General features: G+C 39.2%; 1 protein-coding gene across 1 annotated transcript in view; it reads left to right on the top strand.

Moving 5' to 3' along the window:
• The window catches only part of FTSH12 (FTSH protease 12), a 289,761-nt gene that overhangs the window by 150,983 nt on the left and 111,952 nt on the right, over nt 1–26,826 (top strand). The window contains exons 5-7 of the mRNA XM_089450517.1: nt 15,010–15,129; nt 15,319–15,435; nt 15,923–16,099. Coding sequence (XP_089306643.1) covers nt 15,010–15,129; nt 15,319–15,435; nt 15,923–16,099 — 414 coding nt within the window. The remainder of the gene's footprint in view (nt 1–15,009; nt 15,130–15,318; nt 15,436–15,922; nt 16,100–26,826) is intronic.

The following is a 26,826-nucleotide window of genomic DNA, read 5'->3' as shown; positions in this document are numbered from 1 at the left end:
GAAGATGAAGTAATTTGAGAGAGGACCCTCAAGGCTAACTGTTGTAGAATAGGGCATGCTGCCCCATGAGTTGCCCACCATGCATAGGCACTTTTGACCCCCCTATCTCCAAGTACATCATACCCCCCAAATCTCTTGGTGCCAGTGGAGAACTCTACAAAGCCTTCCTCCACCTCAAGAAAAGATGTGTTATCCTGAAATATCCTTCTGAATGCTATCTTCCTCCCCTGTGAAATCTCTCCATCCATGTGAGGAGGGTATCTGTGTGAGGTCCCACCACAGAGCCACTCTTGACTGTAGTACTTGGGATTCAAAGAGTGAGCTAAGCAATGCAAAGGTGTGCAATTCTTATCCCACCTAGAGACAAGAATATCCTGTATGGTGGACCATAATCTCTCTACTGATGTCTCATATGCAGGGCACTCATTCTCCATAACAATAGTCTTCACAGACTCAATCATGGAATCCCAACCCTCATAAACCTCTCCTAAGATGGGCTGGTCCGTGTTTGCAAACCGCAAGAAAGAAATGATAGGGTTCATGATCTTTATGGTAAGATCCACCCTCTCCCACCAACCATCATCTAACACTATGTCCTTTACCTTTTTTGAAGCTGTTTGATCTGTCTTTCTCCAAAAAGACCAAAGATCTAAAATAACCATGGCCCCAAGAGCGGCCTTCACCTCCTTCAATCTCTTAAGCGTGATGAATGAGGAAGCAAACCGAGTATTTGCAATCTTCAACAAGGATAGATGTGTGTACTCTTTATATATTGTGAGGGCATTGGTATGGTTTTGCACAAAATTTCGGATATGGCGTGCATCCTCAATAAGATTGCCAATCCATGTCACATCTGAAGCAATAGATTTGAGTGCTAAATTCAAAGAGTGAACAATGCATGGTGTCCAAAATATTTGTGGATATTTAGTTTCCACAATCAAGCCAACTGCTTTGCAAACAGGTGCATTATCTGTGATGATTTGCACACAACTTTCAATGCCTACTTCTTCAATAACTTTAATAAATAGCTCACCCATATATTGTGCATCCTTGTATTGTCCAAGAGCATCAACTGCTTTCAAGAAAACCGGTCCATTTTGAGAATATACCATGAAATTGATGAGAGGATGGCGTGCTGTATTTGTCCATCCATGAGAAACAATACTGACACCAGATGAGATCCATGATGATTTAATAGGTTGTAGAATTTTATCCACCTCCTTCATTGCCTTAACCAACAATGTGGTTCTAAGTTTTTCTGAACTTGGAGGCACATACCCAATTGGAGCCCTATCAAATAGAGCTCGACACATCTCAATAAACATAGGAGACCGTGCAACATTAAAAGAAATGAAGTTGAGATAGAAAAAGAATGCCAATGTAAGATCAACCTCATCTCGCTACTCACGCCGAAAAATCTTGTCCATTGGACCACCATAAGTTTGGGCTGCCCTCTTTTTTGTTGGCTGAATTTCTTTTCTCCCAAATCTACTACTATTAGCATTCCTCAAGAATGGAAGAGGATCTTCATTTTTACTAGTTTTCCTACTTGCTACCACCACATTCCCAGAGCCAGCGGCATCCTCTCTTTCCAAATCCGTTTTTTCTCTAGGACTGATCTTTTTGCATGCTCCAATTCCACAAGGAAGGCCCAACAAATGGCCCTTAACTCGAAAGTAAGTGCTCTTATATTCACCCTTGCAGAAATTACAAGACCAATGCACATTCCCTCCCAGACCAGCCTTTGGCACTTGCTTCTTGGCTACATACTTCCAGAGAGGGTATTTTTTTAGCTGTGCTTGTTGTCTTGCTGCAACAACATCATATGTTAATGTTGGCTGAGAAACACCTACAGCTTCACTTGAAGCACTTGGGGCACTATGACCAAGAGAAGGTGAAACAGAAACACTTGGGGGGGGGAGACCATGAAAAGCACTGCCCTTCCTTTGACCTCTGCCAGCTGCCTTGGATGATTGAGCCATTAATCTTCTCACTGTTATAAAGTCCACACACCTTCACCTACAAAAAAAACAATTAAAGTTAAACAATTGTAATTTATAAATTATAATTTATAAACTTATAATTTATAATTTATAAACTTATAATTTATAATTTATAAACTTATAAAGTTAACTCAGAACTGTTATATGATTCAATATGTGCACACTGCATACAAATTGAGCAAAACAACTCAAATTGCCCCAGAGATGGAGCTGTTGATAACATGCAGTCTTGCTGTTTCTTACTGTTTGTCACAAACCGCAACAATTATGCACTGTCAAAGGTCACAATAATCTATCACTGTCACATTACAGTTACAGTCATCACTATCATGCCAAGGATTACTGTCAACAATTTTGTATTGATTACAAAGATGATGATCTTTTTGGATGTCAAAAATGGATGGTCTCCAAATGGGTCGAGTTGCCTTATAAAGTTTCAGATAGACCTCATAGAAGTGCCACAGAACCTCCGAACTTGAACAATAATAGATGTCAACTACAATACTTTGGTTACTTAGATATCATGAATGTTCTTGGTCTTTTGATCTTTATGAGTGCCAGCAGAGATCAATTGTAACTTCTAATTTCATCCTTCAATAGTCCTTCTTCGACTTGGATGTAATATGGAGTGCTTCAAATGTGTAAATAGAGCTTTGATGCAGACTTGGCATTGTCCACAAGACTGTCCATAAAAGCCAAATATTTGTCCTCAACAAAAGCTTAAACTTTGTTCATTATTTCAGCCTAGTACAAAAATAATGCCACGGGATCTTTGCACGAACAATTCCTCAAAATCTCGTTCAAGAATTTCAGATGTAGGTGTTTTCATAACTTTGGATATGTGTGTTCCAAAACTCGAATATGTGTGTACCTCAAAACTCAGACTTTGTGTGCTACAAAACTCAAATAGGTATGCCTTGAATTCGTATGATACAGTGTCACCATAGGTTTTGATCTTCAAGTTTCAATCTCAGTTTCTTCGCATATCACAGTGCTATGTATATCACATGATGTCGTTTCAAATATTTGGCCTTGCCTGAGCAAGTGCACCTGGTCTTGAACTATAATTCGGATGGCCATTCGTTTGACAAAAAAAAAGAAATGCACAGATCATAAAACACGGGTTTAGGGGTTCCGGCTTACTGGTTTACGGGCCGGTCTTGAACGCTGCACAGCAATCGGCACGGGCACCAGTCGCACCACAATCTGCTCCAGACTCCAAATTCAATGCTAACTTCAAACACCCTGCTCCAGACGACAGCAGGATGAAAATAACCGGGAAAAGTCCATCACGTAGGCTTTAAATTACATTTTTTGCGGGGTACCTATTCAACCTGTCGAAATACGTTAGGGCCACGTTTTCGACCAACGAAATACGCGTTTTCTAAATTTAGAACACGACGAAAACCGGAGAATACATATTCAATTTTTCAGGACACGTTAAAAATCGTATTCGACACGTATTAGGGCCGTTTTCATGTGCAATACGTAAAATACGGGACATGGGACCCTGGAGGACGTGTCCTGTGACTTAGGTGCAGAGCTAGTAGTGGTAGTGTTAGCAGTAGATGCAGACAGAGCTGTAGTACAGATGCAACAGTGGTAGTGGTGGTGTCATGGGTAGCAGTACAATAGCAGCAACAAGACAGTGTTGGTGGCAATGACAATGCAGAAACGAGGTGCTTTAGAAACAGAGCAGCATGCAATTGGACATTATTGCTAGAGCACTTTCCTCGCTAAGAGGGAGTGTTAGTTTTTGGTAGCATCGAATGTGCTCTAGCCATGAAAATTGGTGGAGAGGCTAAGGCACATGAGTTCTAAAGAACCTAGAAATCGTTTGGTGAAATTCCACCCGAATTGTATTTTATTAAAATAATTAATATTTTTAGTGGGGTTCCTAAGTCTGAACTTAGGAAAATTAAAATATTAATGGGTATTAATTTTAGCCGTTGATTAGAGACTTAATCTCAGCCGTTGAAGTCTCAACGAGAAACGTATAAGAAGAAGGCTTGAGGTTCATTTAGAGAGACACACGGAGAGAATGAATTGATTTGGAGTTCGATTTTTGGGGCTAGGAAGCTGAGATTTCGAATCGAGTTATCATTCTATAGCAGAGGGGTAGGGATAGTTCGGGAGTACTGACAAAGAGGTGGAGAAAAGTAGAAACTCCCAAATTTTGAGAATGCAAGTAAAAATCTCAGCTAAGAGAGTTCTAATGGTCCGTGTTTAGCTAAAAAACATCAGTGAAGACCTCAAAACTTCATTATCAATGCATCGAGAGCTTCATTATGATCTTGTCTAGTATGCCAAGTATATTACTGTGGGATCATAGTTATGCCGAGGCTGTTCAATACACTAGGACAATGACCATCCAAGAGACATTGAATCACTGTACTTTATCCGAGATTTTGTCCCATTGTAACTGTTATCACTATGTTAGACATGCTGGGCTGTGTCAACCTCCAACCAAGGGTAACTATTTCAAACCACTTTGACTGGAAGTTAGCCTTTCCAATCTGAGAGGGCTTTATCAAAATCCCTTATTAAATTCACTTTAATCAACTCAAAACTACAGATGGATAACTCTGATTTCTTTTTATGTAGTTTTATAGGTGAAGGAAAATGTGATGGTTGCCACCATTGGGCATGGAGTCAAATAATAGAAAATCATTGGCAAACAACAATGTTTAATGGAAACTGAGGCATTTATAGCTTTAAAACTGATGTCAAATAAACATTCACAATTATACATAGCAAATGAAGGAAGTTGGAGCACTTGGCATGAATTCCAAGTAATTAAAATACTATGAACACTGATAGCAACATAGAAAACATGATAAGAACACATAAAGCCATAACATGAGTCTCAAGTATAATAACAGAGTTGCTGCGATATATATTAGCTGGATCGAAAGTTTACATAGAGTTAGCTTCTTTTCTCACATTATCAATCTCTTTTTCTCATTTGTCACTATGAATATATACAATGAGAGGTTTAAAAGCCAATTCCTAATACAAATCAACTATTGAGCAATACTTGACACATATCTTAACACTATGCTTCCACATAATCTAGCTGAGTTGAGTTGTCATTCATAAAAGTCTGGAATGCTGAGTATACTTGACAAATCCTATTTGAAAAAGAAGTCTTCAAACTATTGGTTGTCTCATGCTGCCACCTCTTGACTTCCCAAATATCAAATCCTAGTATGGGGAGTCGAAATCCATCCTTTGTTGAAGATAGAGTCCTATTACAATACTTCAGGAATAAAATATTTGAAAAATATGTCCATATCCTATTATCTAGGATTTGATTTTTGACCCACTAAAAATGAGGAAACTGAAGAGTAAATTATGGGATTTGAGAGAATATTAATCAATCTTCATTATCCAAATCAATTTGGAGTCAACCTTGCTGAGCTGGACCTCCACCAAGTCGAATTTCAAAATTTCTGCAACAAATCTGGCTAGGAAAAATTCTGTAAAATAGGCCTCAAAGATAAATGCATATCTTTCAAACCCAGATAGCTGTGTAAAAAATGAGAGAGGCTTTTGTAGATGAGCTCGTGTTGAACAAAACCTCCTTCTGATTTCCAAAATTCCTTTCCATTTGGTCAGAAAGTGAGCTTGAAGTTGACTACTAAAACAATCATTTCCAGAATTTCTGTAGCAAAAATTGGTAGCAAGTTACAAAAAACACCCTTCTACTACCATTCTGATCTTTCTGAAAGTTTTGAGGTCTTCATTGATGTTTTTTAGCTAAACACATGCCATTAGAACTCCCTTAGCTGAGATTTTTACTTGCATTCTCCTCCATGAAAAGCTACAACAATTTCGTAGCAAATATCCAGCTTAACTATGGGGAGTTGCTACGAAACTGTGAAATTTATGAGTTTTTGATTTTTTATGATTTCTTGTGTCTCCTTATCACTTCTAATAGCCTGTTCAACTATGCATAATGCTAAAACTATTAGTTAAACATAGTATAGGCAAAAATGAGGGTTTTACCATATTTAAGGAGTGCCATCTACTACAGCGAAAATTTTCAGATTTCTTGATACTCAAATATACCTGTGATAACAGTAACCATCTGAAAATATTGTCGACTGTACTTGTCCGAGGTCCTGTACTCTTTCTCTTGTCCGAGATCCCTATGCTCCTATGCCATCCGAAGTTTAGACAAACATCTGAAATCTGTGTTTTCTGTGTGACCCTAGCCGGGTATTTATAGTTGTTTGTCTTCCATAATTAGCCGACGTGTCAATGTGAATCGTTGTGTCTCTTTATTGAGCTGACATGACTGTCTTTTGCTTATTTAATTCATTTGCAGGCCGACGTGACTATGTTTTACATCGTTTAGCTTGCTGCCTTCTTCAAGAGGATTGTGTTTGTCTTGGAGGGCTGATCTAGACACTAGGTTGACTCATATACATTACATATATGCTCAAGAAGAGATCTTTAACATTTTCTTTGACTCTTTGACTTTCCTATAGCACTTCAACATGTGCTAGACCTATGTAATGAGCAAGAAACTCATTTTACAATTTACAAAAATAATATTTCTTTTCTTTTACAAGTACAAAGATCAAAGTTATATTTATGAAGACTGAACCTAGTTACACTTTCTTCAACACTCCCTCTTAACTAGGGAGGTATTCATAATGGTACTTGGTCATTCTGAATCTGAAGAATTTCTCATAAGAAGAAACAGATTGGTATTCCCATCTGTATAACATCATATCAACCAACATTGTCATAGTGCAAGGCCTTGACTAACAACTCCATCTCTCCATGAGACCATGAGCTACAATGCTGGCATGACCAATGACTATAGACACCTTCATGATTGTCTCTCAAGATACATAGCCACCCGGGTGTTCTCTGAGTATGAATTTCTAGGACTATTCTTATCTTGGGTTCCCAACCCTCAAAGAATATTGATCCTCTTGCCTACTCTTATCTTGGATGCCCTACACATCCTCAAAGAGCATTGGATGCCAGATGATTACCTAATCCTCCATTCTTTCTTCCAAGTGAAGACAAGAATGTTGTGTCTATCTCTCCCTCTCAATTAGGGAGGATACATCCATCATGTGTCTACATTTCTCTTGATGGCCTTCACTAAGACTTGTGGCTGTTAGTCCTGGTCTAGTGCATGGCATATGAAATAGAAAAACACAACTGTCACTCCTTTTTAATCAGGGGTGACCCGTTCCAAGCTCCCTCTTAATCAGGGACTTGTCTTTTCATTAGCAACTTCTTCTTTGTGGGTCCTTCAGTTGCTTGATCAACTTCTTTCCTTGATGTCATGAAATTCAGTTGAGCTTCTTCCTTGTAGGGCATTAGCCATCGATCATTTTCCTTGGTTCGTCATGTCATTCCTTTCTTCATGGAAAGTGGTCTTCTTCATATCTGGAACCTTTGTTATATGGATACTTCTTCCTCATCATGTTTCTTTTAGGAGTTTCCGTCCACCACATGAATGCTAGTTGTACTAGCACTTTCAATTCTTGTTCGATTAGCCTTGCATGAATTCATCTAGATATTATTCAAGAAATCATAACATTAAATCAAATCGTACCTTTCAAGATGGCTCTTCATCATGACATCTCCTTGTAGGTATCAACATCCTGCATACATGTTAGCACATCGCCCAAAGATATCCATTGTCAAGGGTCCTCATCTTTTCAGTGTTTCATCAGAGTCTTCATATATTTTTTGGGAGATTTCCTAGCTAAGTCTTCTTGGTCATTTGGATGTTGATTACCTTCATCAGGGTTGCATATCTCACGATCTCTTCCTTCCTCACACATTCCATTCCCAGGAGCTTTCCATCAGAGTTTCTTAATTGTAGTCAACCTCCTTATACTTCATATGAGGACATATTATGTTGATTTCATCTTAGTGTGATTTTATGCCTTCCTACATCCTTTTAGAAGAGGGATGCCTTTCCCTTGATCTTGCTTCTCAAGATAGAAGTAATGATCCATGTTACCTGCAACCATATGACATAACATTACAATATTAAACACAAGCATACATACCTCATTTTACCTTTAGGTCATCTAGGCTTCTTCCAACAACTTCCTTGATTGAAAAGATCTTCAATCCCTTGATTTTCTTCGTGTCACCACACCATCATCCCATGAATTCCATAAGTTTGATGAAACACTTGCTTCTTCTCTAGATTAGTGAACCCTCCGATGAGGACTCCATCAGAGAACCTTGAGGATCTTGCATATCCCCCTCTAGCAGATGTTTCCTTTTGCCTTGTTGTATGATGAGCCTTGTCTTAGATGACATCTTTCTTTCCTTCAATGTTCAATGAAATTCCCAAGAGCTATATCCTTCATGTTTGACTGATTTTGTCCTTCATGATTCCCATGGTGATATCACAATCTCTCGTTTCTAATGCTTCCATGATGCCATGATACATCTTATTATCATGGTCATATCTATAACATAATCTTATGATAGGACCCTTTTGTGAGGGATACCATCTCAATCATGGTAGAGATCTGTTATTCCCTCTTTTTCTTGGCCCTTTTCAACTTCCTCCATCTTTCAGGTGATATGAGCTTTCTTTTCATAATCTTTCCATAGCATTGTTTGTCTTTGTTTGAGGACCAAACTTCCTTTTCCTTTCTGCAAATGTTTGAGTTCTTTGACCTTCAACACTTTTACCTTCAACTTGTCTTTTCCTATCTAGCATAGAGACCACAAGTTGAATGAGGTAACTTCCTTGTCTATGGACATTTGTTACCTTGCTTATCAATTAGTATATCAATGATGATCATCTTCTTATCATCTTTCCCAGATCTCCCAATTGAGATCTCATGAAGATATTCCTTCATTCTTTGATACCTTCAATCAGGTCTAAGTGATATGACCTTCTTAACTTCATTTCAGAGAGTATATCTTCTAGCATTTCATATATCTCTTTTATGTCTCCTTTCTTGCTACATAGGGATGAGAGGACTTTAAGAGTTCCCTCCCATGAATTCAAAGGAGACCTGTTCATTGACTTCTTTCATCTATGAGTTTTGTGACAATCCTTCTTATTCCATGAAAGGACGTTTGATGACCCATCCAAACTATAGACCTCCTTGCAATTATGAAGTCATTTTACCAATTTGATTAATGAAAAATACTTACTTGACATGTGAAGATAAAATCTTCACCTTGATCATGTTGAAATTTGTTGAAGCAGATGCATTGATGCTTCCTCCGGATAAGATCCTTGTTGTAATGATAGGAAGCTTGTCTTCAAGTTACTATGACTTATACATCTGATCCTTATGATTTGAGATGGCATTGTATTGTTATCACACAAGTGAACCTTGTAGTATGCAACATCGTGTAGACTCATAGAGCATCAGGGTTACTTGCTATGATCACCTTATAGTACCTATTTCTGAGTGCTTGTAGATGATCCGCTTCAATATGCGATCGAGTGTGCATCATGATTCTGAGTTGTCAAGACTGTGTTCTTTATAGAAAAGGATTCAATCTGAGATAGTAACTATCACTGGTATGATGTAGACCGAAATTGTGGGAGGCACCAAAACTGTTTCCATGTACCCTGAAATTTGAATGCTTCATCTTTTGATTGAGATTACTTGATCCTGACACCGAGACTATGGGTAGCACTGTGTTTTCTTCTTTTGACTTTGGTCCGAGATCCGAATTTGTAGGTTGTAGGACTTAAATTGTCTTGCTGTTGTAGATTGTTTGCTTGATTATATAGACAAAAACCCTTGCTGTTGAACACTGATCCTTCAATTTTGACAAAGCCCTTCAACTTGCTTTGATGCCCTTCTTGAAGTTGATCCTTGAATGTCTCTTTTTGCTGCCCTTCCTTTGAATTTAGCACCTTAGCTCTTATACCATGTTGAAGAATCTAGGGCAAGTGAAGTTAATGTGATTCTTCTTAGCGTGATAACTATTTGTGAGGTTTTCTTATTAGTACAATCTTTCCTTATTATTAGATTGTGTCTTCTTTAGTTCATCAAATAACTACCAAAATAAAGAGACAAGAACACAAGATGTTTGACGTTCTGCCAGGGCCAAAACCTCTCCCTCTTGGAGAGGAAAACCTGCACAAAATTCTTCTTATAGAGATTCCAATTGACGAATACCAAGGCTATGACCCTTAATCTATTATGCCACTCCAAGACCAAGGCACTAATCCTCTTCTTCATCACTGCTTAGATCATCATCATTGCTGCACCATTGAGGTCATCACTACTGCATCCCTGAGGTCTTCATTACTGCTGCTTCACCATGTCAACGAGGTCTCTTATCTTCATTGAGATCTTCACTGTGACCTTGATTCCATGCCTTTATCAATGCACCGAGAGCTTCATTATGATCTTGTCTAGTATGCTGAGTATATTACTGTGGGATCATAGTTATGCCGAGGCTATTCAATACACCATGATAGTGACCATCCGAGAGACATAGAATCTCTGTACTTTATCCAAGATTCCGTCCTACTGTACCATCCAAAAATACTGTCCATTGTAGTTGTCCGAGGTTTCTATACTCCTGCTCTTGTCCGAGATTCCTGTGCTCTTGTGCCATCTGAAGTTCAGACAGACATCCGAAATCTGTGTTTTCTGTGGTGACCCTAGCGGGGTATTTATAGTTGTTTGTCCTCCATAATTAGCCGACATGTCAATGTGAATCGTTGTGTCTCTTTATTGAGCCGACATGACTGTGTTTTGCTTAGTTAATTCATTTGTAGGTTGACATGATTGTGTTTTACATCGTTTAGCTCGCTGCCTTCTTCAAGAGGATTGTGCTTGTCTTGGAGGGATGATCTAGACACTAGGTTGACTCATATACATTACATATATGCTCAAGAAGAGCTCTTTAACATTTTCTTTGACTCTTTGACTTTGCTATAACACTTCAACATGTGCTGGACCTATGTAATGAGCAAGAAACTCATTTTATAATTTACAAAAATAACATTTCTTTTCTTTTACAAGTACAAAGATCAAAATTATATTTATGAAGACTGAACTTAGTTACACTTTCTTCAACAGTTGTAATACCTTGCTTCATGGGTTTCATGAGCAAAAGTTTTATCTAGATGGCTCCCATTGAGAGCCTTAGGATTTATCATTAGAGTCATAGAATTAATGTCATGTATGAAGAGCTCTTCTTGAACATGTGTCAAATGTATATACGCCTATAAAGCCCTCCAACGACAAGCACAAGTGCCTCTCTTCAAGTCGACGTCTAGACAAAGTGCAGAACTCATGTCAGCTCACCTTATGAAAAGACACACCTATTCATATATTCAAGTTGGCTTATTTATGTTGAAATTTCTAAGTCTAACCTGTCATAAATTTTCCTGCACTATCTGGTTTATTTTGCCTTCTTGCTTAATTACTGAACAAGTTATTTAACCATATAAATACTGAAATAAACACAATGCAATCTCAACCATCTACAGATCATCAATTGAAAGAAATAGACAAGACACAAGGGACACTGTTATTTTTGGACAATCGTCCCCTGAAAAACCCAACTTGGGAAAATTGGTGCAACAGTTCTGAGGGTTTTATTATTAAGCATCTTTTCTTGAGTACAACTGGGTGCCAAACTGGCTCACCCTATAGAGAAAATAATCTGGCAGTAACACCTGTCTTCGGAAGTAGATATTCTAAAAGTCTGCTCCACGAAACCCTCTCCAACACCTCTCTAAGGCTCAATGTCAGCCCTCTCGGCCTCTCTGTCGGCCTATAACCGTTTGCGTCAGCCTCCTGGTGCACTGCGCAACCTCTCTGGCCCTTTGTGTCACTTCTGCAGCCTCTGCGTCACTCACGCAGGCCCTTTGGCCCTCTTTGCAAGTCATTGCTAGCCTCTGCGTGGCTCCGGCTGGCTCTACGTCTGCCTCTTTGCCTCTGTGCTGGTCTTCTAACACTATTATGCACTCACTGCCCCTCGCTGCAACTTTGATCACTGGTTTGATTTCTCATAGCAAACCCTGCTCTAGAAAATCGAATTTCTGATCAATTTGGTGCATCTCCAACTGACCAATGACCAAGATTACATCTCTAATCAACGGCTAAGATTAGGTTTGGCTTAACCCATGTCATTTAGAACCTTGTAACCCAATTTTATATTAATAGCCATTAATATTTTTATTTTCCTAAGTTTAGACTTAGGAACCCATTAAAAATATTAATAATTTTAATATCTCCTTCACTGGGTAGAATTTCCCCAAACCATTTCTGGGTCTTGGAGATCTCATGTGCTTTAGCCTCTCCACCAATTTTCATGGTTAGAGCACATTTGATGCTACGCTGAATCAACAATTTATAGAGGGAAACCACTATATATATGCGTGAACAGATTTCGCATTTCCACTGTCAGATTTTTGCATATCTCTGTGATTTTGGATGGGTAATAGCAGAATGAAATTCAGATGCATATATCTGTGATTTGAGATGGGTAATAGCAGAATGAAGTTCAGATACATATCTCTGAGATTTCGGGTATCAAGTACAGTAAAGGCTACAGTTCGGATCTCTGTCAAAAGGAGTTCAGACCTATATGATTTCAGTGACAAAATGCAGAGATCAGTTCAGATAAGTAATGGAGGAATAGTGAAGAAGATTAAGGGCCAAACACAGGGACAGTAATTCAGAAGGAGAGTTTCGGTGCCGCAATAGAAGATCACAGGTTGATCAAGGGTATAGATACCACAGTGATGATCTCGGTATAATCTCTATCCTACAACGAAGAGGATTTAGTGCTAACTCAGGAAGGTGATCACTAGCATGTGACAAGGTCTCGGTATTATCACATGTGGAAGGCCTAGATATGAAGAAGATCGAAGTGGAAGAGAATCAAAGAAGAAGGCTGACTGTCAAGAGAATTTGTGTCTTGGTCTTGGAGAAGCTACTAGGTCAAGGGTCTTGGTCTTGGTATTCGTCAATTGGAATCTCTATAAGAAGAATTTGTGCGGGTTTTCCTCTCAAAGAGTGAGAGGTTTTGGCCTTGGCTCATAGCCTACATTCTGTGTCTCTTGTCTATTTATGTTTATGCATTGGTAGCTGTTTGATGAAGAAGAACACTAATAACTTATGTAAAGAGAAGATCCTAATCTAATGAAGTGAAAATACTCACAAGCAATTATTAATCAACAGAAATCACCTGACTAATAATGCCCTAGATTTCTCAACATGTTCGAGTTTGCCTTTATGTTCGATGAACCAAAATGAACAAATTTGAATTGTGTTGAAGCTTGGCAAACTTTGAACCTAAAAGATTTTGTTTGCTGAAGACGTTGACTTAGTTTAAAGGGCATAGGTATATCCAAGAACCATTTTCTATTAGAAAAATAAAAAGCTTTTAATTTTTTGTAATTAGTTTAGGTTATTTAGCTTGCTTAGTTTTCATTGTTTATCATTCTAGCAAGCAATTCCTTGGGGAAACTTGAGCATATTGTTAAATCTAACCAATGATGGGTACAAGTTCCATTTCAAGGTTATTTTACACTTGTATATAGCTTTTTGACATTGTAGATTTGAAAAGTTAATTGTTATATCAAGCAGGAACTAGAATTTCAGAGAGGTTTTCAGCCATTCAAGTAAAGTAAATTGCTCATCAAACTTCTTTCCATTACTCTATAGTGCCTGAAATCTATATTTCTTTGTATTTAGAGTAATTTTTTCACAATTTCTAGCCACTTTTAAAGCTTTATTTAAATCTAGAAATTTTTGGGTGAATTTCCCCAAAGGCTTTCATTTAAAAATATGAAAAGTGATCCATTTTTTCAGTCATTTTATGTTGAGGGAAGGCCCCAAAAGCTTCAATATTAACCCTCATATCATAGTTGGAAATCGACCTTTTCAGCCAATTTAGGTTGAGGTGAGGCCCCAAAAGCCTCAATATTAACTGTCATACCTTTTCCGATCCTAGATTAACAATTTGGAAGTGGTAAGACCCTTGTAGGGTGGCTGTTATAGGGGAATTAGACTGTTGTCCCTGCGTTTTTTGCAGATTTTACTGTCGGCTAGATAGGAAAACAAGCTGTTTTGACCTGTAACCTTCCAACCATTAGCCCAAATGATAAAATAATCATATATCCGATTAGGATTTTTCCTGTAGACCAAAATCCATAGGTCATCTTACCATAAAATCTAGAAGGTGTAGTGCAAAGCTTCACTAGGCAGATCCAAACCTTGTGGAAAGAAGAGATCAGCCACCATTGTTACCTCAACAGCCTTTATCCAACTATTCAGTGGTAAATAAACGAGGGAGACTTCCCTATATATAGATCACCAAAATGATATTCAACAAAAAGGGTTCAAGGTGATGGATGAATCATGAGACTACTAATTCGGATAGGGTACTAGTGGAGCCAGGAGGGCTAAGATGTTATTTACCAACGTTCAAGCGCTCTGTCCTTAGACCAAGTAGATAGCTGTATAAGTTACGGTTTGATAGATTTTGAATGATATGACATACAATGTCATATAATATCTGGAAGAAATAGCCTTCAAATGATAAATCAACAAAGGATCAAGACTATCCATCAGATATACAAGGTTTAGGATCAAGACTATCAATTTTCCAGATTGGGTGTATGAGAGCACAGATAAGCAGCATTGCATGGGCACTAGAGCACATCTTTATGCACATAGAGAATCTGTGTCTTATGGTTGTTTTGAACATTAGTAAAAGATGATAACCAGATTTGAATGTGGCCCTTAAATTACACATAACATACTGGTAAAAGACATATTGGAATTGAAGTTGGCTTGTTCAATAATCAACTTCATCATAATTTCTGGTGTCTGTTATATATGCTTAATATTATTGTGGTTGGCATGCATTTTGTGGGTGGAGTTCATTAAGCCTGCTTTGCTTTTAATTAAGTTTCTACATAGCTGTAGAATTGTTATATCATAATTGTGTATTTTAAGTCACAAACCTTAAGGTTTCTAAGGGAAATCATTAATTCTTAGTTTGTAAATGGGAATTGCAGGTAAGGAAGGGTCACGATGAAATATGTCAACAAGATATCATTGATGTATTAGATAAACAATTATTTGAGAGCATGGGTGTAGTCGTTACAGAGAAAGAGCAGCAAATGTATGAAAAAAGTGTATGTGGTTCAATCTCTTATAACTTGTTTTTATAGATATGAGATTCTACTTGTTCAAATCATTAGAGGGAAGTTTACTTATTAAAATGATATTCCAGAACTAATTTCAGAATCTGTTAATGCTTGCTATGCTTATACGACACACATTTTTGTTTTGTTGTAATACATATTATCTAATCTGGAAAACAGGTGACACTTGAGAATAAAAGGGTGCTTGCAGTACATGAAGCTGGTCATATACTTTTAGCTCATTTGTTTCCTCGGTTTGATTGGCATGCTTTCACTCATTTGCTCCCTGGTGGCAAGGTAAAGTTTTATTTTATATTTTTGAAATGTATATATGTTCTTTCCATTTCAACAAATCATTCTATATATCTTCTTTTTAACTAGAGATATTTAGTCTTACTGGAACAAGATAAAAATGCATGGATATTCAAAGTAGTGGTTGAATTTAGTGCACGTGTGCCTAGTTAATTATCTTCGGACCGAATACTGAAAATTATTTACATGACTAGTATTTATAATTTCATGCAGTCACTTTTCATATAATTCAAAACATGTAGAGTCAAAAGTTTGAGGACTCCTGACCGTTTGTCAATACTTGGAGTGATCATTCAATTGTTGAAACAAATTCACATAATTTTTTAGCAAAATAAAGCCACCCCCGTTCATTGAAATCTGTTCATTAGATGGTCTGCAGTGAACTCATATGGTATTAATTGGATTTCAGTTTAAATTTTAATGGTAAAATTCGTTGCTCATTTCTAAAGAATTACATTGCGATTGATCACAGGAATCTGCATTAAGTGTGTTCTATCCTAGGGAGGATATGGTGCAAAAGGGTTATCCGACTATGGGGTACTTAAAAATGCAAATGGTTGTAGCACATGGTGGTCGCTGTGCAGAAGAACTTATATATGGTGATGATATAACTGATGGAGGTCGAGATGATCTGGCAAGAATTTCAAGTGTATGCAAAAAAACTTCCATATTGTTTCTTCCATTTCCATGTTTCCTATGATACCTGGTTTAACACTCATTTTCTGTGCTTTCTATTTTAGACATTTTCTCAAGTTTTGTCTGTTTTACTGTATTTAATCATAAATTCCTCAGGCTAGCAAGCTATAAAGCTCCAAGGACCTCCTAGAAAGCTACTAGTGAGTCATAATATATGTCACCAATCAATATCTTTTCAGATTTTGCAATCGCTAGAATTCACCGCATGCAGTTCGCAATATTTAATCTGAAATATGCCATGTGATATCAGTATACTGTTCCAGTAGCATATTTTATGGTCGAGATTTTCACCATCTTTTGTGGATCTATTATCTAGTAATGATACATAATCAGGTGCATGCACAGTTTTTTTTTAATTAGTAAATTAATGTGGGATCTTGTGGATATGTGGGATAAATTAGAGTAAAATGGTTTTGGGAGATGTATGACACGGTTTATAAGATCCTTAGTTAATATAAATTGAGGTTGTTTGATCCAAATAATGTTTTTTGTTGATTGGAGTAGAGAAGAAGTTCTGCTTGTTTAAGTTTTAAGACAAGTAGAAGAGCACAAAAGAATGCCACTTTAGCAGAATATTAATTTATTTAACTATTTCCTAAAGTTAGAGTTAAGAAAAAGTAAATGTTCCTAAGTTAACTTATGATTTAATCTCAGCCATTGATCACAATTTAATCTCAGCTGTTGAGAAGGAGATCAGGGTTGAGGTCAAATTTATACGAGGAGATAGAGCAAGTTGGTGGCAAGTCAGTTGAGCACAAGCAGGTGTGAGAGAGCAGCGAAGGAAGAGTGAGGGTTTCAGCAAATCGCAGAACTCAACATCCAAGCAGAAGAAATTGAGTGAGGGTTGAGCCTTTACAACCCAATGTAGAGGTCTATAAATGTAGAGGTCTATTTGCAAGTGTGGATCAGATTGCTGGTCTGCGCAGGAATTTCGCAGATTCAGTGCACAAGAAGGGAATCGATTTAGCTGGAGAGTGGACGAGTATTTTTCCTTTGATAAATTGGGAAGTTTCTCCCTTTTTGTAATTCTTAGAAGAAGAAAATCTTTTTTTGCAGAAGAATAATAAAATACACACAACATTGGAAGTTTTCCCTTGGGTATACCTTGTGTTCTATGGTTATGTGCTTGTATTCTAATTTATTTTATGCTATGCATATGATAATGTTAAATTTGGACAACTAGGTCCAAACTCCATGTTCTGATGCTCAGATTAAGAGGCTAATATTTTTGTTGGATTCCTCTTTCTGAGAGGTGTAAAATCCATATAAAAATAGTCTTAATCCGATGAGCAGAACTTATATTTTGAATTTATTATTATTAATAAATTATCTGTGCAAAGGTCAGCCAGTTTTGTAATGTAGGCTCACATGCCCAACAGATGTGTCACACACCCTCATTGATGGATATATATATACAGGAAAAGTTGGAGAGTATTTGATCACAAAAACAACTCACATCTTCCTCTCTCATCCTAAAAAGTACGAGCTACCTGGAGGACGAATTTCAGCCACACGTGGGAAGGACGAAGAGGATTTTTCTGCTGCTAGGGTTTCTGCTGCTAGGGTTTCGCAGAAGTTTGACCAGCGTTGACTTTGGTCAACGCTTGGTCCAAACAAGCTGAAAACTTGTGGGAGGTTCGATTTTTGAAGGCCATACTACCTGGCACAAAAATCGAGGTCAAAGGGTTGACCGTTTTGCTGCTGCGTTGACTTTTAGCTTGCTGCCCCTGCGTTGACTTTTCAGGACAACGTTGACTTTTGTAGAACTGACTTGGGTTGACTCATCTACTGGTTGGAGGGTTGTTGTGACACATGCTGGGCTGGCTGACCAAAGGAGACTTTGCTGGTTGAAGCATCCTGTTGACCGCCGAAACAAACACATACATTTTTCTTGTTTCTGATTTGTCTTCTGTAAGATCTGCTTATATGTTCTATCTGCATTTTGCTTATCTACTTGTATGATTGCTGTGAGAAAAGTGAAATTGCTCTTAGCATAGAACATCTACAAAACTTTACATGGTATCAGAGCTGAGGTGAAGACAAACTCTATCTATAGCAATCATCATCGAAGGAAATGGATTCCTCTAAGCTTGAATTCAGGGAGAATGACAAGCTGACTGGAAGTGATGACTTCCATGCCTGGAAGATGTTATTAGATCTCAAATTAGAAGATCATGATCTCCTAGATCATGTGACAGGGAAGATTCAAGAACCTCCATCAAATGCCTCTGCTGCTGTTAAACACAAGTATAAGAAGGGAGAAATCAGAGCAAAACTGCTGATCAGGAATCCATAAATAAGAGTCTGGTTGCCTACATATCTGAACTAGGCACATCCAAGGAGATGTATGACAAACTGATACTTATGTTCCGAGTAAACAATGTGAACCAAGTGCTATTCCTCAAGAACAAGTTGAAGAATATGAAGAAGGGCCGAGACGAGTCTATTCAAACTTTCTTTATGAAGTTGACCGAAACCAGGAACAATCTGCTAGCTATTGGGGAGACAATAGCTGATCGTGAGATGGTTCTCACCGCACTTGGAGGACTTCCATATGAATGGCAAGTATTCACAACTACCATTCTCAACAATAATACCATCCCTAACTTTGATGAGCTTCTGTCTAGATGTATGCAAGAAGAAACAAGGATGAAGGAATTTGATAATGAAAGAAATGCTGCCTATGTTGCTCATTCCCGAAAGAAGAACTCTGGTGGTTCCAAGGACAAAGGAAGGACTAAGACTCAAAAGAAGAAGGATAAATGTTTCACCTGCCATAGGACTGGACACTATGCTAGAGAATGCCCCTTCCAGAAGAATTCTCCCGATAGTGACGACAACAACAACAACCGAAGGAATGGGATCAAAGAAATGACAAATCCAAAGGAAAGAGGAAGGCTCACTTTGAAGGAAACCATCCACCTTCTAAAAGGACCAGAAATACCAGGTATGAGGAGTCTAATGTTGTTGATAAAAGAAATGAGTATATTCTAATATCTGCTCTCTCAGCTGCATCTCCGCCCGACACTATGGATGTCTGGCTAATCGATAGTGGTGCCTCAAGACACATCACCGGATTCAAGGAAGCACTTTCTGACATGGTTGAAAGGGATACTAATCTAGAAATTACCCTTGGGGATAATGCCACTTATCCTGTGAAAGGGACCGGGACTGTGACCCTCCACTTGTCTCAAGGACAAGTCCTCCATCTACAAGATGTACTCTATGTACCCAAATTGAAGAAGAACCTTGTGTCTGTATCTGCCATGGAAGACAAAGGATTCAATGTAACTTTCTCTGATGGAAAGGTACTCATGTGGAAGAAGAGCTTCAAGGAAGCTATCTCAATTGGTTTTAGAGTTGGTACACTCTACCAGGTTGGAGGGAGTCCGTTGGGAGCTATGACTTGTGATACTATCCGTCAAACCGAACTATGGCACCGAAGATTTGGACACCTTCATTACAAGGCTCTTCCCGAAGCAAGGAAGGTGGTGACAGGGATGCCTGATTTTGGAAATAATCATAAAGGTGTATGTAAGGGCTGTGCTGAAGGAAAACATACAAGGGGACCTTTCCCCTCAAGTGTCACAAAGACATCTGAGATATTGCAACTGGTCCATTCTGATCTTTCCGGTATGTTGCCTGTAACATCCCTGGGGGGATGTTCTTACTATATGACATTTACTGATGACTTCTCTCGCAAAACCTGGATATACTTCTTGAAGAAGAAGGATGAGGCTTTCATGTGGTTCCGTACCTTCAAAGCCTTGGTGGAAAATATGACCGGAAAGAAGATCAAGATTTTGAGGACTGACAATGGCACTGAATATGAGTCAAATGAGTTCAAAGACTTTTGCAGAGAAGCTGGCATTAAGAGGGAGACTACCACTGCATATACTCCTGAGCAGAATGGTGTTGCTGAACGCAAGAATAGGACTATTGTGGAAGCTGCCCGTGCCATGCTATGTGACCAGGGTCTTCCAAAGTTTCTGTGGGGAGAAGCTGCAAATACTGCTGTGTACATTCAAAACCGATGCCCTCATTCCGCTTTGGACTCCAAAACTCCCGAAGAGGTTTTCTCTGGTAAGAAACCTGATGTCTCACATTTTAGAATTTTTGGATGTCCTGTCTATTTTCATGTGCCGAAAGAAAAGAGAAGTAAGCTGGACGCTACTGGGAAGAAAGGAATGTTTGTGGGCTACAGTGAGACTTCTAAGGCATATAGAGTCTATGTACCTGGTCAAAGGGAAGTAGAGATAAGCCATGCTGTCACTTTTGACGAAGATGCTTCCCTGAAGAAAGTAGTAGATCTTCCTAGATTTGAAGAAAACCATGAAGAAAGACCTGGAAATCTGGAAGAACCCCAGGATGAGACTATGCCTGATGTTGAAGAGCCAATGGACCCTATTGATCCTTCCCCTTCTCTAGGAAAGAGGCCATCATGGCTCAGGGACACCCTCGAAGACGCTGAGGGTCATGCTGCCCCAAGGGGAACATTCCGAGAAAGCAAGAAGCCGTGTAGATACCAAGGGTATCTAGCTGTCATGAGTACTATTATACAATCTGAACCTGGATCTTTTGAAGAAGCCATCAAGCATCAAGTCTGGAAGGATGCTATGCATGAAGAATATGAGGCTATTATGAAGAATGATGTCTGGGATGTGGTCCCGAGACCGAAGGACAAATCTGTTGTCACCGCTAAATGGCTCTACAAGATTAAACATGGATCTGATGGGAGTGCTGAAAAGTTTAAGGCAAGATTTGTTGCCCGTGGCTTCTCTCAAAAGGAAGGAATTGACTATGACGATATATTTGCACCTGTGGCTCGATATACCACCATTCGATCCATCATAGCCCTTGCTGCTACGCAAGGATGGAGTCTTCATCAGATGGATGTCAAGACTGCTTTTCTGCATGGTGCAATAAAGGAAGAGGTGTATGTAGAACAACCTCTGGGATTTGAAGTTCAAGATCGAGACACTTATGTCTGCAGGTTGAAGAAAGCCCTCTATGGGTTAAAGCAAGCACCCAGAGCTTGGTATGAGAGGATGGATAGTTACTTGATGAAGCTGGGCTTCACTCGAAGCAATGCTGATCCAAACCTTTACTTTAAGGTTGAGGAAGGAAAGCCTCTCATTCTAGTGCTGTATGTGGACGACCTCTTCCTGACAGGTGATGACCCTCTCATTCATCAATGTAAGAGGGAGCTTGCTGCTGAGTTCGAGATGAAAGACCTAGGACTGATGCACTATTTCCTAGGCCTGGAGGTCTGGCAGAGACCTGGAGAGATTTTCCTTTCTCAAGGAAAGTATATTGTGAAGCTTCTGGAAAGATTTGGGATGGTGGACTGTAAGTCCGTGTCGACACCAATGGAACTCAACTTTAAGAAGTTGAGTGGCAGCGCTGCAGGGCCTATCTTGGCCAATCCTACTGAGTATCGTCAACTCATAGGAGCTTTGATGTTCTTAGTGAACACCCGTCCGGACATATGTTTTGCAGTGAATACTTTGAGTCAACAGATGGTTGAGCCTCATCATTTTCACTGGGTTGGTGCCAAGAATATTTTGAGATATCTTCGGGGCACGATAAACCATGGGCTGAGATACACTGCCGGGAGTGTGATACTCCGGGGATATACTGATGCCGATTGGGCTGGCAGTGTGGTGGATCGTAAGAGCACATCTGGATGCTGTTTCAATCTTGGTTCTGCTTCGATCTCATGGATGAGCAGGAAGCAGAAGTCGGTGGCTTTGAGCACCGCGGAGGCCGAATACATTGCTGCTAGTATGGCCTGTTGTGAAGCAGTTTGGTTGAGGAAGCTCTTTAGTGAGCTGTTCCAACATGTGCTAGATACCACTGTAATACTCTGTGATAATCAGAGTGGGATTCGTATGACTGAGAATCCTGTGTTCCACGACCGATCCAAGCATATTGATATCAGGTACCACTTTATCCGGGATATGGTACAGCGAGGCGCCGTAAGGCTCGATCATATAGGAACTGATGAGCAGGTCGCGGATATTCTCACTAAGCCCCTGGGGAAGGTCAAGTTCCTAACCTTCCGTGAGAGTCTTGGTGTCGTGGAAAGACCCTATGATGTGGGTCCTGTTGGACAATGAGCTCTGGGAGCTCTGGGGGGCTTTGGGGATAGCTTCTCGGAGCTATAAGCACTCATAATGCTTCTGCCCCACCCTTGTGATTATTGAGCTGGTTCGCCACTCATTTAATCTGTGCCCCGTATGCATCCTACCCATTGAGTTCAGGGCTCATGGGAAGTACCTCTCATTTGGCCAATGAGGTGTGGAAAAGCTAGAGACTATTAGCAAAGACTGATGGACGCATCAGAGATTGCCGTACTCTCTATCTAGGATGGCATGGTCCAACCACTTGATCTGGGATCAAGATTTGTGAGGTCTGGGACCTCTGGACTGATTATGTTAGTCGGGGAATGATGTCTTTGTGACTGACCCACTTCTGTTCTGAAATAAAGAAGCCAGCAAAGCAAGTTTCGGCGGGATGACTCACGATGTTAATTGCACTAATAGATGGAGTTCTCCCTAGTTGAGAGGGAGTGTTAAATTTGGACAACTAGGTCCAAACTCCATGTTCTGATGCTCAGATTAAGAGGCTAATATTTTTGTTGGATTCCTCTTTCTGAGAGGTGTAAAATCCATATAAAAATAGTCTTAAGCCGATGAGCAGAACTTATATTTTGAATTTATTATTCTTAATAAATTATATGTGCAAAGGTCAGCCAGTTTTGTAATGTAGGCTCACATGCCCAACAGATGTGTCACACACCCTCATTGATGGATATATATATACAGGAAAAGTTGGAGAGTATTTGATCACAAAAACAACTCACATCTTCCTCTCTCATCCTAAAAAGTACGAGCTACCTGGAGGACGAATTTCAGCCACACGTGGGAAGGACGAAGAGGATTTTTCTGCTGCTAGGGTTTCTGCTGCTAGGGTTTCGCAGAAGTTTGACCAGCGTTGACTTTGGTCAACGCTTGGTCCAAACAAGCTGAAAACTTGTGGGAGGTTCGATTTTTGAAGGCCATACTACCTAGCACAAAAATCGAGGTCAAAGGGTTGACCGTTTTGCTGCTGCGTTGACTTTTAGCTTGCTGCCCCTGCGTTGACTTTTCAGGACAGCGTTGACTTTTGTAGAACTGACTTGGGTTGACTCATCTACTGGTTGGAGGGTTGTTGTGACACATGCTGGGCTGGCTGACCAAAGGAGACTTTGCTGGTTGAAGCATCCTGTTGACCGCCGAAACAAACACATACATTTTTCTTGTTTCTGATTTGTCTTCTGTAAGATCTGCTTATATGTTCTATCTGCATTTTGCTTATCTACTTGTATGATTGCTGTGAGAAAAGTGAAATTGCTCTTAGCATAGAACATCTACAAAACTTTACAGATAATCACTCAAGGAAGACCTGGATATTTTTCATGGAGAAGAAGGATGGGTTCTTCTTGAAGTTTCTGGAGTTTAAGGCCTTGGTTGAGAACAAGATTGGCAGGAAGATGCTGAAATTTGGCACCTCAGTGAGAAATTCCCTCCTTTGGGAAGCTCTCCTCATCTTTTGGGGACCCTTCTTGCCATTGGAAGAATTTAATTTGCACAAGGAAAAATATTATTTTTAAAGTGAAACCCACATCTACACAAAAGTACAAGTCAACCTGGGTAAGGAAATTCAACCTCGTCAACCTCATATAAATAGACCAGACTTGGCATCATTTGGAGGCATCATCAACACATCACATCTTCCCTTGATTGGTTCGTGCAACTCTAAAATTGCAGCTCCGAGTTCACACTTGCAAAGGAGAGGCATTTATGTTTTGACCAGTGTTGACTTTCTGTTTGGGACAGTTTTGACCAGCATTGACCAAGGAGGAATTGACTTCATTTGACTTGGATTTTGCCCTGTTCTGGGAGGCCAAGTTGACAGGGTTTTGGACCAAAGCTTTCTGGGCATGTTGATTTCCTTTGACCTAATTTGACCTTCTTTCTGCACTTTTTCAAAGTTCAATTCTACAACACTAAAATCCTAACTCACCAACAAAAACCCTAGCTTCCATCCTTCACATGTGTGAAGAGAGAGAGAGAAGATAGCCCAAACACTTGATCCTCGTCCTTCTCCTTCCTTTGCTAGCCTCTTTCTTCTTCTCGTTTGCTTGCTTGTTGAGAGAATGAATTGTGTCTCTAGGAGGTTGAGTTTCCTCCTATATATAGACTTCCAAGGTGGACGAAGTTCTTCAAATTAGGCTGACTTCTTAGCTGGTAGGCTGACTTGGTCTTGGAGGGCATTCTGACACTTTTAAATACAAAAATAATTCTTTTTACAAGTTACAATGTGCCCGATGGGGTCTTCAACATATGACAATGACTCTTTTGACTTCTTGACCTAGGACAAACCCTAGAAGCACTCAATGGGTGCTTGACCTCTAAAATAAAAGACCTTGAGCATGAAACCCATGCTTCAAAATAACAATAATATTTTTTCTTTCATTTTACAATATATAAGAATCAAATGTACATTTCATAATTTTGAAGACTGAACCTAGTTACACATTTTTCAACACTCCCTCTCAACTAGGGAGGTATTCATAAATGGTACATGGACATTCTCAATTTGAAGAGATCTCATAAGAAGAGTCAGATTGGTAACCCATATGTTTAGCATCATATCAACCAACATTGTCACATAGGAAGGCCTTGACTAACAATTCTATCTCTCCACAGGATCAAAGCACAATGCTAGTGAGACCGATGATTTATAGATACCATCATCGTTGTCTCTCAAGGCACATACCCGACCTGGGTGTTCACAGGGTATTTCCTTCCAGGACTATTCTTATCTTGGATTCCCAGTCCTCAAAGAATACCAATCCTTTACGACTACTCTTATCTTGGATGCCCTACCTCATCCTAAAAAAGTATCGGATGCCAGATGCTTACCCACTCCTCCATTCTTTCTTCCCAAAGTGAAGAAAAGAATGCGTGTCTATCTCTCACTCTCAACTAGGGGAGATATATCAACCAGTCCAAGCTTGTCTCTCAAGTACACAAGCGTCTTATTAGGAAGAGATTTTATCAAGATGTCAGCTACTTGTTCATCAGTGGAGATATACCGTAGCTACAACACACCATCCTGCACCAACTTTCCAATGTAGTGATAATTGTTGTTGATATGCTTTGTCTTTCCATGAAACACTGGGTCTTTAGACAGTCTTATACAAATGGTGTTATCACAATGTATCACTGTAGGGTCCATTGGTCCTTCAAACAAATTGGACAATAACTTCCTCAACTAGGCAACTTCTCTTGCTTCATAGGCTGCAATATATTCAGCCTCAGAACTACTCAAAGCAACCGATTCTTGCTTTCTGCTCATCCAAGAGATCATGGAGGATCCTAAAATAAAACATCCTCTAGTAGTGCTTCTTCCATCCTACTCACTGCCTCCCTAGTCGGAATCTGTATATCTAATCCAGTGGACATCATTCCTCTTGTCATATTTCAGGCGGTAGTGGATTGTTCCTTGTAGATATCTCAATATATTCTTGGCTTCTATCCAATGATCATGCTTGGGTTCTACCTGGAACTGATTGAGAACATTCACTTCAAAACATGTGTGGTTGAGTATTTACCAAGTACATTAGTGACCCTATCAATTGTCTATACCTGGTCAGATCCACTGGGCTCGATTTAGAACTTCTTAGCCTCTTCAAGTTTGTGATCATGGGGGTTGTCATAGGTTTGTAATCCATCATGTCAAACCTCTTCAACATCTCGATCACATACTTTCCTTGACCTAGATAAATCTCATTAGGTCCTTGCTAAACTTCCAGTCCCAAATAATAGTGCATCAACCCTAGATCCTTCATGTCGAATTCTGCTGCTAGTTGCTTCTTGCACTCTTGGATTTGACCTTCCACACCTGTCATGAGGAGATCATCCACATACAAAAGAATGATTGCAGGCTCATCCTTCACAACCTCAATATAGAGATTTGGATCGAAAAAATTCTTTGTGAAGCCCAATCTTTGAAGATATGCATCCATCCTTGCATACCATGCCCTTGGTGCTTGCTTAAGGCCATACAATGCCTTCTTCAACCTGCAAACATAAGCCTCTCTTTCTTTGATTTCAAATCCCAAGGGTTGCTCTATATATATTATATACTTCTTCATCAATATGCCAAAGATAAATTATCATCCACAATAGATATTCAATTTAACCATGAACAATAAACCCAAGGACAACAATGGCTATCAGAAAGATTAGAGCACTTATCCATGATATTTTCTTAGAACAATTAGCCAATGCTCTTTAGAGACAACACAGGAGTGAAAACAATTGCTCAAGAGATTGCCAATTTAGAGGATTAATGCACCACAATGTTGGTTAGAACAATTAGATTTCTAAGTGACTAAATATTAAGATGCCCAAGTCCAATATCCTTTGAATTACCAACTTAAGCAATATCAACCATTCAAAAAGACATTCAACTCTTGAGATTGATTTGTCAAGTGCTTTTATGAGTGGGCTATATTTGCAAGATTGCAAAAAATGATCTTGTTACCTAAGTGAAGCCACAATAACACTTATTCCATTCAACTATCATCATGAAAGCAATATAATTGCTTGCAACTTATCAATAGCCAAC

The sequence above is a fragment of the Pinus tabuliformis genome, chromosome X, assembly GCF_031772625.1.
Source record: "Pinus tabuliformis cultivar Carrire ecotype Pingquan chromosome X, CPIR1, whole genome shotgun sequence".
Classification (NCBI taxonomy): Eukaryota; Viridiplantae; Streptophyta; class Pinopsida; order Pinales; family Pinaceae; genus Pinus; species Pinus tabuliformis.
Note: the sequence above shows the minus strand (reverse complement) of the source record. Positions and strands in the feature narration are given on the sequence as shown.